This window comes from Engraulis encrasicolus, chromosome 4, assembly GCF_034702125.1.
Source record: "Engraulis encrasicolus isolate BLACKSEA-1 chromosome 4, IST_EnEncr_1.0, whole genome shotgun sequence".
NCBI lineage: Eukaryota > Metazoa > Chordata > Actinopteri > Clupeiformes > Engraulidae > Engraulis > Engraulis encrasicolus.
The window spans coordinates 15,974,861-15,988,784 of record NC_085860.1 but is presented as its reverse complement, the minus strand read 5'-3'; the positions used below and the strand labels follow the sequence as shown (position 1 = coordinate 15,988,784).

Here is a 13,924-nt window from a genome sequence, read left to right as displayed (position 1 = left end):
ACCGACGTAGATTATAGGTGGCTTTTAGAAAAACAAAACAAACCTGTGTCTCGGTTGGCAAGGACACGGTGAGGAGCCTTGCTAATGCTTAACTCTGAAGAAAAGGTCATTGTCTGCCCAGCTCAGCCTTAAAGGTGCACTGTGTAGGATGGTGGCCAGAGTAGGCATTGCGACTATGCGGCTTGTTGAATATGTGCTGCTATTGCCAAGTTTAATCTTTTCATGAATATTTACAAAGCAATACATTACTATTATTTACTAGTATGACCAAAGTACATGTATGAAAAATGCAATTTTCCCAGTCATAATGAATACTTACAATTTGATGGCGGCGATGAGTATTCATGAAAAATGTAACATTTGTGAATGGGCAGCATGAATTCTGGAAAGAAACTGCTAAAAATATTACACAGTGCACCTTTAAAACAGCAATCACTCCAGTTAAACCCAGACACTCACACAGAGTAACACACACATACAAAATTACTTCAAGTCAGCTTTAACAATGTGTGTCTTCACACAGACCCTTGCGTGCACACACACACACCCACACACCAACCACTCATGGACTACAGACACTCCTCACACAGATTTTTTGTTTCCACGTTTGAAAACTTGAGAGGTATTCATTACCTATGATTTCACATTTCCACTATGACCCGACACACAACTCTCTTTCCCATGAACTGTACTCATCATTATAACCTTAACAACTATTTAACTTCATCACCCCCTCCCCCTCCACACACACACACCACCTACCCCCCGCCCCCGCCCCCGCCCCCGCCCCCGCCCCCACCCCCACACCCCTGACAACTAATCGGTGTTTGCTCGCTCATGAATAGTGTTAACAGTGACAAGCCGACATTGGAATGACTGCTCTGGTACACACAAACACACACATATACATCCACACACACAGGCGCACACACACACTAACAGAAGCCCACCTACAGCCTGAATGAGATTGCACAGGTGGTGTTCTCTGAATGTGGAAATGGCGGCAGCAGCAGCAACAACAACAGCAGCAGAAAGAAAGAGAGAGAGAGAGTGAGAGAGAGAGAGTGAGAGAGAGTGAGAGAGAGTGAGAGAGAGTGAGAGAGAGTGAGAGAGAGAGAGTGCCTTCTGCCTTCCGTCTGTCCCAGTTTCATCCATCCACTCCCTCATCCATCCATCCATACGTAAGCCCACCACTCCCTCCCATGCCTCCCCAGACAGGGTGCAGCGCTGGTGGGGTGCAGTGCGGCGCCTGTCAGGGTGGTGGTGGTTGTGGTGGTGGTGGATGTGGTGGTGGCGGCGGCGGCTCCCCTTTAGGACTTCCTCTGCCTCACTGACTCTGTGCTGCCGTTGAGTTTGCTGCGGCCGGATGAGGGGGTTGTTGGGCTCCCGTTGCCATTGTTACTGTTGCCTAGGTGTTCTCCTCGGTCCCCTGTGTCCTCCTGTTTACGTCGCCGGGTCTCCTTGTAGCGGAGCGTGATGTCCCTGAAAACACACACAAACACAAACATCATCAGCATGAAAAACACACAAACACAACTAGAAGCACTCAGAGAGCGCAGACCTCCGCCAAGGAACCTGCTTGACCAGTCTTTCTGCCTTCTTTTTGTGGAGTACCCGCAATTCAATTTCTGGTCACTAGGGGCGTCTAGATATATAGGCCAGCAATGGTGAAGAATTTTTCAAAAAGTCCTGGTTCCTGTTCGTGATCCGGATCACCCCCAGAATTTAATCACTTGTTCCTTGGGTCATTATCAACAACTCCACAAAGTTTCGTCCAAATCCGTTGATTAGTTTTTGAGTTATGCTGCTGACAAACAAACAAACAAACAAACAGACAGACAGACAGACAGACAGACCAACGCGACCGAAAAAATTACCTCTTTGGCGGAGGTAAATATCAGGGGCCTATACCAATAAGCTGGTTCAAGAGTAAACTAAGTTAAGTTAAAGAGGTAAATCATCTAAGAAGAGAAATAGAAATAGAAATAGAAATAGCCTTAAAGGGCCTCTAGATGCATGCAACTGTGGACTTTTCAGTGAAACTGCACAGACTTTTGCACTGATTAGAGCACTAAGTGTGTGAATGCGTGTGTGCGTGTGTGTGTGTGTGTGTGTGTGTGTGTGTGTGTGTGTGTGTGTGTGTGTGTGTGTGTGTGTGTGCGTGTGCGCATGCGTGTGCGCGTTTGGTTGGTGGACGTGCATTTTGAAGCATAAGGTTCTTTGCAGCTGACAAGTCAAGCAGGTACCCCCAACGATGGACAATGAGAGAGAAAACTTGGGATGAAAACGGTAAAGAACAATGAGAAATGCTGAAGGGATGTTCGCATTCATTTACACATCAACACCGCATGCAGGGCTCTAAATTAACAACAGCCAACCGGCCAAATGCTGAGGAGAATTCAGTTTGGCTGGTAAAAAAGAAAACTTACTAGCCACTTTGACCCATGAATAAATGTGTGTTTGGCTAGTCAGATAAAACATGTAACAGCCATTTTGGCATGAGATGAAAAAAGTTAATTTAGAGCCTTGTTTACATATGAGAGTGATGACTGGAGCCATCTTTGTAACGCGGCAGTGATGTGACTGGACTGGAGATTTGTGCTGACTGACAGGGTGCAAAACCTTTATGTTCAAAGAGAACAAAAGGCAGAAGGCAAAAAGAGAGGGGCCCAAAAGTACGCAGGAAAACTAATTGGTGTGTCATTGTACAAGCGTCCATGCAAGGGGGCAAAGAGAGAGTGGTTGGGGGCCCCAAGGCCCGGTGGGAAAATGACTGGAGAATGGAGCCTTGACACCAGGGGGACCAAGAAGAAAAGATGTTAGGTGATGTTAGATGTAGATGTTTGACACTGACTAGGCAGGTTCTAGACCCCGGCATCCACATTAATAAGGATGCAGATGAAAACGCATAATAAAGCATCTGTTGTTAATACCTTCCATCCACACTAATACAGCAAATTTGAACCAAGAAAAAAGAGCTTTTGGACCACTGAAGTGGAGAGCACTTTGGCAGAGCACTTTGTAAACAATTTAAAAAACGATAGTGTGGATGGAGATTGTTTCAATGACGGACATGTACGTTCATACAGTATTTATCCGGCTTAATGTGGAAATCGCCCTACTCCTTAAAATGTTTTTCAATGCAGCTCAGCCAGCAACTTTGTGTAAATTGAAGTGTAGTACTAAGGGGCTGGTTTGACAGGCTCAAGGCTACTGCATGAATATTGCCACTGAACGCAAGAAGAAAGGGCGAAGGAAAAAAGCACTAGGAGGACGGACGATGGAGGGGAGAGGAATGGAAAGGTGGATAGAGAGGAGGATAAAGGAGAGAGGAAGAAGAGAACAGACCACAGGGCTTTAACATGCAGGAAGACACCTTGTTGTGCACGTACACGTGTAAACCATTACAACAGTGACGCAAGAAGAAGAGGAACATCTATGGTCATTAAAATTTAAAAGGCTCCATTACAGACAGAGTGCGTCAGGAGGTTTGCAAACCCAAGTGGCTCAAAGATGTTTAGAGAATACAGCACTACACCCCCTCTACGTACGCACGCACGCACGTACGCATTCACGGTTGGCCATCCCGGTGTAATTAGACAAATTAATCTCTGCCTAATTAGTGTGGTCACCGCGAGAGAAAAGGACACACAGAGAAAGTGGAGCAGGGAATTACAAAGGCCAACTCTGTAATCTAGACACATGGGTGGGGAGACGTGACGCCTTGTTTTTTCGTAACATTGGTTAAAAACCTACAAAACTGTTATTTTTCCTTTAAAAAACATATGTCAATGAAAGAAGATGTGGTACATTATGTTTTATATTAGTCTTAGATGAGAAGAAACATTTTTGTTAAGATTTATGTAAAGGTTTATATGTCAAATATCCTGCGGTGTGACTGTAACATTAATGAAACCTGGAATATAATATATATATAAATTAACCAACAACATTTTGAATGATGTATGAAGCATTTGGCATGATTGCATAAATATTAACTTTATATTAAGATATGTGAATGTGAAAAAAACTCAAGACAGTAATATTAACTACAAGTTCAATTTCGTACCACAAATTGCGTCCTGTGGGGTGACATGTATGTCAATGTTTGTGAATGGGCAGCTGCAAGGCCAACTACAAGGGTCTTAAAGACTGGCTCCTAACCAGTCAGTACCTCAGTTATTGGAGAGTGCTGTGGAAGTTTAAGGTGACTCTTAACCTTCGAAGAGGGGATGTCTGCGCTTCAGCCTTGGTGGTGCTCACCGTCGAGGACAGCAGTATAAAGACAAGCTGGGCTACTTCACAGTGACTAGACCCAGAGATGACTGGAGCACTCAGCAACTTTTTTAGAGGTTTTTTATTTTGGTGCACAAAATGACTGACGTTTCGGCGCACCTGCGCCTTCCTCAGAGTCAAACCATACTGGTGATACCACAGTCAAAATAAAGACATCTTCCCTCCCTTCTGCTTTGGCATTGGTTCTTCAAAGGGGGGTGGGTGTGTGTAGTAGTTAACCAGTAAGGGCACTCATGGTAGATCTAAAAGTTTTCATTTGTCAGTAAAAAAATAAACTGAAGGTGAAAATAAATCAAAGTGAAAATAATCATTATGGGCCAGAGCATTCTAAACACCCAAGTGGACACAATTAAACAAAAAACAAAAAATATTAATGATAAAATGAAACATTCTCAAAGAAAACATGAGAGACAAAGTTCCTCGTTAAGTCCATGGGGTTCCACTGTGTTCAGTGTGTGGATCCAGAAGGCTTCTCTTCTCAGTAGAAGTTTGACGACGTCACCACCTCTCTTTGGGAGAGGTGTAATGCTGTCTATTCCCCAGAATTTTAAGCGAAGCGCATGAGCCATGATTCGCCTTTTACATAGTGGCGCGCTATAGCATAGTCCAAGTTCTTATTTCTTATGGCAGGCCTTGTGCTCAGCAATTCTTGACTTTCAGCGCTCGTTTGGTCTGCCCACGTATATAAGTCCACAAGGGCATTTTAGGATGTAAACGACATGGGTGGTATTGCAGTTAATGAATGAGTTGATTTTAAACTTTTTGCCAGTATGTGGGTGGGAGAACTGTGTTGGTGTCACTCGAGTATTGAACAGTGGGTGCATCGACACATGTGTAGAACCCTTGGGGGGGTGCTGTCAGCCAGCCTAGCTGTTTAGGAGGGCTGGGGTGAATTGCACAAGTCGATCTCTAAGTGAGCGCGTTTTCCTAAAAGCGATGCGTGGTTGTTCAGCACACTGTCACTTAGGGCCGGGTTCGCATTTGTATACATGCCAGTTTGGTTTGATCATCATTTGCTTTACCCTCTCCACCCAGGTTTGAGTACTCAGTTGAGAAGCATAGTCTCTGTGCTGAAGCGCGCCTTGATTTCTCAGTATAGGTGTGCATCTCTGTGCCTTTGGCTCGCTGATAGGCTGTGGCTATGTCCGTTTCAGCATACCCGCGTTCAGCGCTCCGCCATTTCCATGGCCTTTGTGTTAAAGTCTGCGTCACTGCTACAGTTTCTCTTTAGACGTAGGAATTGGCCGATTGGAATATTTTTTATTAATTGTTTGGGGTGGTGACTGTCTGCTCTGAGGAGCGTGTTTCTACTGAGGGGTTTGCGATAGATAGTGGTTTCTAGTTGGCCTTGGGCATTTCGGAGAATAGTCAGATCGAGGAAGTCCACTTTTTCCGGAGAATGTTCACTTGTAAATCTTAAGAATGGGGTAGTGCTGTTGATATAATCCATGAATTTTTTGAGGTCAGTAAGGGTTCCAGTCCATGTGAATATGACGTCATCTATGTAGCGTTTCCATAGGGGGATGCATGATAAGTAACTATTATTGTTGGGATTAAATATGAATTTCTCTTCCCAAAGTCCCATCACTAAACACGCATACGATGGCGCAAAACAGCTTCCCATGCTCACTCCTTGTCTCTGTAAATAGTACACGCCCGAGAATTGAAAGTAATTCTTTGTTAATATTAATTCAGCCAATGTTAAAAGAAATTCATTGGGGGGTACCATCTCAGGTGCACGGGTGTTAAAGAAATGTGAGAGGGCCTCCATGCCAGCTGTGTGTGGGATACAAGTGTATAGGCTCTGTACATCACATGTCACTAGTATGTATTCACCATCATATTTGAATTCCTTCAGTGTATTTAAAATGTCCGTCGTGTCCCCCAAATAGGATGGAAGATTTGTAACATATTTCTTCAGAAAAAAGTCCAGGTATTGGGAAAGCGGTTCCGTTAAGCATCCAATACTAGAGACTATTGGTCTGAGGGGAGGATTTTCGAGTGACTTGTGAACCTTGGGTAGACCATAAAAAATAGGACATATCGGGTGTTTCACCATCAAAAACTCTTTTTCCTTTTCTGTTATCCAACCACGGGTGTGTGCAGTCTGGACAACTTCGTCAATTATGACTTTGTATTGTTCCATGGGATTGCTTGGAAGTCGTGTGTAATGTGCCGTTTCATTTAATTGGGACATGATGCCTGTGTCATATTGCTGTTTATTCATCACAACCACCGATCCCCCTTTATCCGCAGAGCGGATGACTAGGTCTTTTCTTTGCTCTAGTTCATTCAGGCTTTTAATTTCCATTGCAGTCATGTTGCCTTTTTTGCGTTGTGGTTTGCTGCACAATTTGGTGAGGTCATTCTCAATTAGGTTTTTGTAGGCCAAGATAGAGGGATTATGGTTGAAATGAGGGACAAAGATGGATTTTTTCCTAAATGTTGTGACTTCCCTGCTAGTGGGTGAATGTACAGGTTGGGAATTACGCATGATTGCATTGGCATTCAACAGTGCGTTTGGCTGGCGGGAGAAGAGGTGCTTTAAATGCAGTGAGCGTATAAACTTGAAAGTGTCAACTTTGAGTGTGAAGGGGTTTATGTTGTTGGAGGGACAGAAAGATAAACCTTTATTCATGACTTGCATCTCTGCTTCACTGATGTCCGATCCGGAGATATTAATTACCGTCTGTGGGGAGGCTCGAACTGGTTGCGAGGAGAGCGTCGAGTCGGCTCCTTTGGAGGTCTTCCTCTTGCGCCCCCTCGAACCCCTCCTCGTCCTCTTTGTTGGGGGGGCCTGGCGTTGGGTAAAAAAGCTTGGGTATCTTGTTGGTTCTCTGCGTCACTGGCGTGTGGAGACTCCCATTCGCTGGCCGAGGTGGAAAACCGGTCCCTGTTCCTTGAGTGACGCGCGGTGCGCGGTTTCCTGGATGGTTTCCTCTTCGCGTCATTTCTCCAATCGTAGATTCTTCCTTCCGCATAGTCCTTTGTCACCGTTTCATATTTCTGTATCTTGTAATTTTGTAGTTCAACTTGGAATTGTTTGAGGTCGGAGTTGATTTTGTTGAGTATAGCTTCGGCGTCACCGTTGGCGCGCTTCAGCACAGAGACTTTGCTTCTCAACTGAGTACTCAAATCTGGGTGGAGAGGTAAAGCAAATGATAAAAAAACATTGGCATGTCTTACAAAGCGACCCGGCCCTAAGTGACATTTGTGCTGAACAACCACGCATCGCTTTTAGGAAAACGCGCTCACTGAGAGATCGACTTGTGCATACATCACCCAGCCCTCCTAAACAGCTAGGCTGGCTGACAGCACCCCCCCAAGGGTTCTACCGATGTGGTCGATGCACCCACTGTTCAAACTCGAGTGACACCAAACAGTTCTCCCACCCACATACTGGCAAAAAGTTTAAAATCAACTCATTCATTAACTGCAATACCACCCATGTCGTTTACATCCTAAAATGCCCTTGTGGACTTATATACGTGGGGCAGACCAAACGAGCGCTGAAAGTCAGAATTGCTGAGCACAAGGCTGCCATAAGAAATAAGAACTTGGACTATGCAATAGCGCGCCACTATGTAAAGGCGAATCATGGCTCATGCGCTTCGCTTAAATTCTGGGGAATAGACAGCATTACACCTCCCCAAAGAGGTGGTGACGTCGTCAAACTTCTACTGAGAAGAGAAGCCTTCTGGATCCACACACTGAACACAGTGGAACCCCATGGACTTAACGAGGAACTTTGTCTCTCATGTTTTCTTTGAGAATGTTTCATTTTATCATTAATATTTTTTGTTTTTTGTTTAATTGTGTCCACTTGGGTGTTTAGAATGCTCTGGCCCATAATGATTATTTTCACTTTGATTTATTTTCACCTTCAGTTTATTTTTTTACTGACAAATGAAAACTTTTAGATCTACCATGAGTGCCCTTACTGGTTAACTACTACACACACCCACCCCCCTTTGAAGAACCAATGCCAAAGCAGAAGGGAGGGAAGATGTCTTTATTTTGACTGTGGTATCACCAGTATGGTTTGACTCTGAGGAAGGCGCAGGTGCGCCGAAACGTCAGTCATTTTGTGCACCAAAATAAAAAACCTCTAAAAAAGTTGCCGAGTGCTCCAGTCATCTCTGGGTCTAGTCACTGTGAAGTAGCCCAGCTTGTCTTTGTGACTCTTAACCTCTTAATATGTCTTCATATTGCAATCTTTCTGTCACGCAATGCTTAGGTTCATTTTATGGTGTCCTGTGGTGTGACTGCTCTTATAGGAGGAAAAAAAAGGTTTTTTTATAAATGAAAACACATATTAAGATTAAACACAATATCATTATCAAGTTAGCATGAGCTCAGATGTCAGTCATGTATACAAAAGGATTAAAATGGCCATAATGCAGTGAATTCCCTGTGGTGTGACTCCATTTTCCTGCGGTGTGACATGCCTATGCAATGTGTTGATGCAAGACACATTTCTCCAAAAATGGCAAAAATAAGGTGAAATTCCACAGACCACTAAGTGCTTTATTTTTTCCTTTATTTTTTCTATTTTTATCCATCATTTTTTTCAGGAATTTGAAAAACTTCTTTTTTTTTTGCGTTACGCCCTTAAACGTCAACCACCCACATACAGAGACATGGGCAAACAGAGTCTCAGAGAATAGAAAGAGGAGAGAGAGAGAGAGAGAGAGAGAGAGAGAGAGAGAGAGAGAGAGAGAGAGAGAGAGAGAGAGAGAGTGACGAAGAACAAAAGAAAGAAAGACAGAGTAGAAGAATGACAGTGTGCGAGAGAGAGCGAGAGAGAGAGAGAGAGAGAGAGAGAGAGAGAGAGAGAGAGAGAGAGTGTGTAGAGAATGCATGTGTAAGAAAGAAAAAAAACCTAAAGAAAGAAAGAAAGAAAGAAAGACAGAAAAGCGAACAAGCAAATGAAGGAGGAAACACAAGAGAGCCAAAGGCATCAGCAGTGTGGTCCTCAGCTCAGCTCATGTGACGGACGTGTTTCCACGCAGTTCATCCTCCTCGGGGCCGCCAACTCACCATGTCGTCAACTACAACAGTTCGGCAATGGGAGGTACAGTATGATACCGCTGGACTAAAGGACCAGTCCCCCAGCCCAGTGCTACCGATACTGTATGAGGCTCAGGGAGGGAGGTTTACTAACATTCCACGCTAACTCTGCTAGTTAGCATCCGTTAAACTCAACGGATGAAGAATCGCCAGATACTGGGTCTTTCTCAAAGCCTAGGCCAGCGTCCTTCCAAGTGTATCAACCTAAGTAGTCACGCCCAGTGATTGGATACCCTTTATTAGTCACACCATGTGATTGGATATTCTGTAGAGTTCACCAAAAAATATCCAATCACTGGGCGTGACTAATTAGGCTGATACACTTGGAAAGACACTGGCCTAGGCTTTGAGAAAGACCCACTGTATGAGGCTCAAGGAGGGATGTTTGCTAACATTCCACGCTAACTCTGCTAGTTTAGTATCCGTTAAACTCACCGGATGGAGAATCGCCAGATACTGAATGAGGCTCAGGGAGGGAGGTTTACTAACATTCCACGCTAACGCTGCTAGTTTAGTATCCGTTAAACTCACCGGATGAAGAAGCGCCAGAGCGTCCAGGAGACGATGAGCACCATGCCCAGGAGCCAGCACTGGGTGACGATGAAGGGGATGGGCATGGTGATGGTGTGGGGGTCGTACTTCAAGACGATCAGGAACTCGGTCACCGTGATGGCCGCCACTAGCCACGCCTGCTGACCCAGCTTCTTATGGAACTTCCTGCACGACGGAACACGCAGATCACAGACATATTATTACTTCATTTTTATTTTTTTAAAGATATTTTTTGGGGTTTTTATGCCTTTATTGTGACAGGACAGTTACAGAGAGACAGGAAATGAGCGTGGAGAGAGAGCCGGGGAAGGTTCTGCAAATCACAGGCTAGAAGCGAACCCGGGTCACTGGCGCAGTAACCCAGTGCCCTACCGGCAGGTTCGATCACAGGCATAATTAACCAGTGCTCTCCCCTATCCTCCTCCATGACTGAGGTACCCTGAGCATGGTACCGTCCGACCGCATTGGTCCCTTGGGGCGCCATTGAGGGCTGCCCCATTGCACGGGTGAGGCATAAATGCATTTCCATTGGGTGCAGTGTGCACTTGTGTGCTGTGGAGTGCTGAGTGACAATGACAATGGGAGTTTGAGTGTTCCAGCTGGGCTTTCGCTTTCACTCTCACTTTTTTTAATAAGCAGATGTAAATTAGCAGATGGGAAGTATCTCTCAGCTGCAAACGAGGGTTACGTATGTAACCACGGTTCTGAGTTTCGGATGACCACCAGGTCTTGGCAGTCACTCAGAATACTGACGAGAAGATTGCCAAGAGGCCACTTCCGGGGTGAGCAGGCCTTAAATTCCCACGTTACCCGCTGTCACCAAGTGACATTGTTGGTATTTAGTTCTCAAACCTGCATGGGACCCTGTGATGGACATTCTGTATTGAAAGCACCGCCGGCGGTCAGGAGAAACTAAATACAACCTGGTGCTACAGGTTATCTTCTTACTTTTGTGTTCAATGACAAGGCAAGTCAGCCGTTAAATGTTTTGATTCAGGAATGTTTAATTCAGCCTGAGATTCATTCCCGCTTCATAATTCTTCAGCTGACTGCAATGGAATATGATCTTATCTGCAGTAATACTGATCTGCTGCACTGATTCCAATTGTGTTCAATGCATTTTGTTTGAGGTGCATTTTGTTTCCACTATTACTTTATAAACAGATGCAAATTCTGCAGATTTTCCAAAATCTTGCTTTTAAAATCTGTACAATAGTTTATCATGTGCTTGCGCGCGCATATAGTGATAGCAGCCCAGGCATTAGACTCACGGGTCGTCCATGAAGTCGTAGATCTCCCTCATGGCCACGCCCCCCACGTTGACGAAGAAGACGAGTCTGAGCAGCACCAGGTAGTGCTCGGGGGGCATCCACAGCACGAACTTCAGGTAGAAGGTGTTCAGCTCCGCCAGCAGGAACTGCACACACAGAGGAGTACGCAAGCACGCGCACACACACACACACACAGATGCACACGCATGAATGCACACGCATGAATACACACGCATGAATACACACACACACAGATATACGCACACACACACACACACACACACACACACACACAGATATACGCATACACACACACACACACAGATATACGCACACACACACACACAGATGCATGCACACGCACACGCATGCGCACACACACACACACCACACACACACACACACCAAGAAAAATCCCCACACACGCAGACAAATGCACAACACGCACACACAAAAAAACGTATGAACAAACAGGCACACAGAAAAAAACACCCACATGGGGAAATCCAAAAGTTCTGAATTACACTTAAGTCATCCAGTAGCCGCTAAATCCAGACCTCATTTGTAATTATGTGGGTGAATGTTTCCTTTGTTTTGTTTAGTTTAGACTGTGTGTGTGTGTGTGTGTGTGTGTGTGTGTGTGTGTGTGTGTGTGTGTGTGTGTGTGTGTGTGTGTGTGTGTGTGTGTGTGTGTGTGTGTGTGTGTGTGTGTGTGTGTGTGTGTGTGTAAAAGTGTGAGTGTGTGTAACTAACCATGAATATGATACCCAGCACAGCTAGCCAGCGTCGCAGGTCTGAGGCGGGGTTCCACTCAAACTTCACCCAGCTGTAGGGTGTGAACTGGAAGGCAATGCGTTTGATTTTCCCTCTGAGAACACAAGCACAGTGGAAAGCCACTAAGTAACAGCTTGGTTTGCAATACACAACAAAACAATTTCAAACATCAACAACAGCGTTGCCACTTCAGATGCAGTCCCTGTCAACGTGACATAATGAATATCGCCACCACATTGGAAACTGACATAGCATCGCACCATGCTGCGAACGTGAGAAAAGGATATATTATTAGATTGAGGACAGCTGTAATTTCGAAGGCTTGCGATGCTACACCACTGAGAATAGCACCCTGGGAAATGGGAGATTGAACATACGGTAAGATGATTTACACAACCACATTTAGAATAACAGCAAACTGTAAGACACGAAACCTATTAATTATACAGCCATTTAGAGCAGTACTTGATACTGTTGATCACAAATTCAAGTCAGGGACACTTGTCACAATGCCATGACTGAGTGTTTTCCAGTCATCACATTCTTTTTTCTTTGTTCCGAGTTTCCATTCGGAGCTTGGCCCCTTCCCAAGGTGAGGGGCTGTGAGATGCAATAAGGAGCTGTTTTCAGACCGACCAATGTTGTGTTGGGAGTTGTTAGCGCCAACAGTTACATCATTGGTTCCCAACCTTTTCTTAGCCTGTGACCCCATTTCGACATTCCACATTTCCGGCAACTCCATACACTTAAGACTTTGGACAAGATATAATTTACATTTTATATGCGGTTTACTTGTCACTTGTGCGATTCATTTGAGCAAAGAATATCTATTAATGAAAGTCAATGTTTAAGAATGCTTTTTAGCAGTATTCTTTTCTTGCCACTTATTTCAGGCCAGGTGACCCCATATGGGGTCCCGACCCCAAGGTTGACAACCACTGAGTTACATGGACCCCTCGATGATGGTCTGTGAACAGCCCACGTTCCTAATGATATGCCAAGCCATTACATCTCATTGACACAAGAAGGCGATTTGGTTTTATTATGCATTATTTATGTAGTTTTATTATATATTTTTGTTTGGTACCAACAATCAGTAATCACATTTCACAGTTTCCAAGCGCTCCGATTTGTGATGTCGGACATTTTAGTTGATTAGTAAGCAGAAACCGATGCTTGTTTTTAAATGGTGCACTTGACACTTCAGTGTTCATGTTTCAGTGTGCATGGGCTATTAATTACGCACTGAAACATAGTGCCAGAAGTGCACAAGTGCACCAACTGAGATGCAACTCAAGACTTCTCTGCAGTTGTGACAACACCAAAGAGATTCCTTACTTGTAGGTGGGGATGTTCCAAAGCCCCTGCCACTGATAAGGCTTCATGGAGAGCCAGCCCAATGTCTTCATGCCACAGTAGATACCCAGGCCATTACACACCAGCACATCCATGATCCACTGTGGATACGAGAGAGAGAGAGAGAGAGAGAGAGAGAGAGAGAGAGAGAGATGTACTCCACGTCATATTTTGTATATGTATATTGGATGTTGTGTGTGCAATGCAAGTCTAAAGCATTTTGTTATTGGTGAGTCCTGTTATGCAAGTCTTAGTGACATTAAAAGGTGCACTGTCTAGGATGGTGGCCAGAGTAGGTATTGCAACTTTGTTACTGATTGAAACTGCCTACTGCCAAATGTGATCTTTTCATGAATTCTTACTAAGTAATAAACCATTATTTATTAGTATGGTGGAAGTACAGCAAATTTTGCACTAAAAATGTATATTTCTGGAAATTCAAAATAGCTGACATGGAGAAGATCCCCCTTTTCATGATAAAGTGCAATTTTCCCAGTCATAATGAATACTTAGAATTTGATGATGGTGCTAAGTATTCAGAAAAAGCTAACATTTGTGAATGGGCAGCATGAGTTCTGGAAAGAAACGGCTAAAAATATGACATT

At 44.4% G+C, this 13,924-nt stretch overlaps 1 protein-coding gene across 2 annotated transcripts in view; it reads right to left on the bottom strand.

Moving 5' to 3' along the window:
• Positions 1–810: 810 nt before the first annotated feature.
• The window catches only part of ptdss2 (phosphatidylserine synthase 2), a 33,431-nt gene continuing 20,317 nt past the window's right edge, over positions 811–13,924 (bottom strand). For both annotated transcript variants that reach the window (XM_063196783.1, XM_063196782.1), the window contains exons 9-13: positions 13,302–13,420; positions 11,943–12,057; positions 11,190–11,335; positions 9,898–10,083; positions 811–1,482 (exon numbers count right to left, since the gene is read on the bottom strand). In XM_063196783.1, the coding sequence (XP_063052853.1) occupies positions 1,311–1,482; positions 9,898–10,083; positions 11,190–11,335; positions 11,943–12,057; positions 13,302–13,420 (738 nt within the window). In that variant the 3' untranslated portion in view covers positions 811–1,310. The remainder of the gene's footprint in view (positions 1,483–9,897; positions 10,084–11,189; positions 11,336–11,942; positions 12,058–13,301; positions 13,421–13,924) is intronic.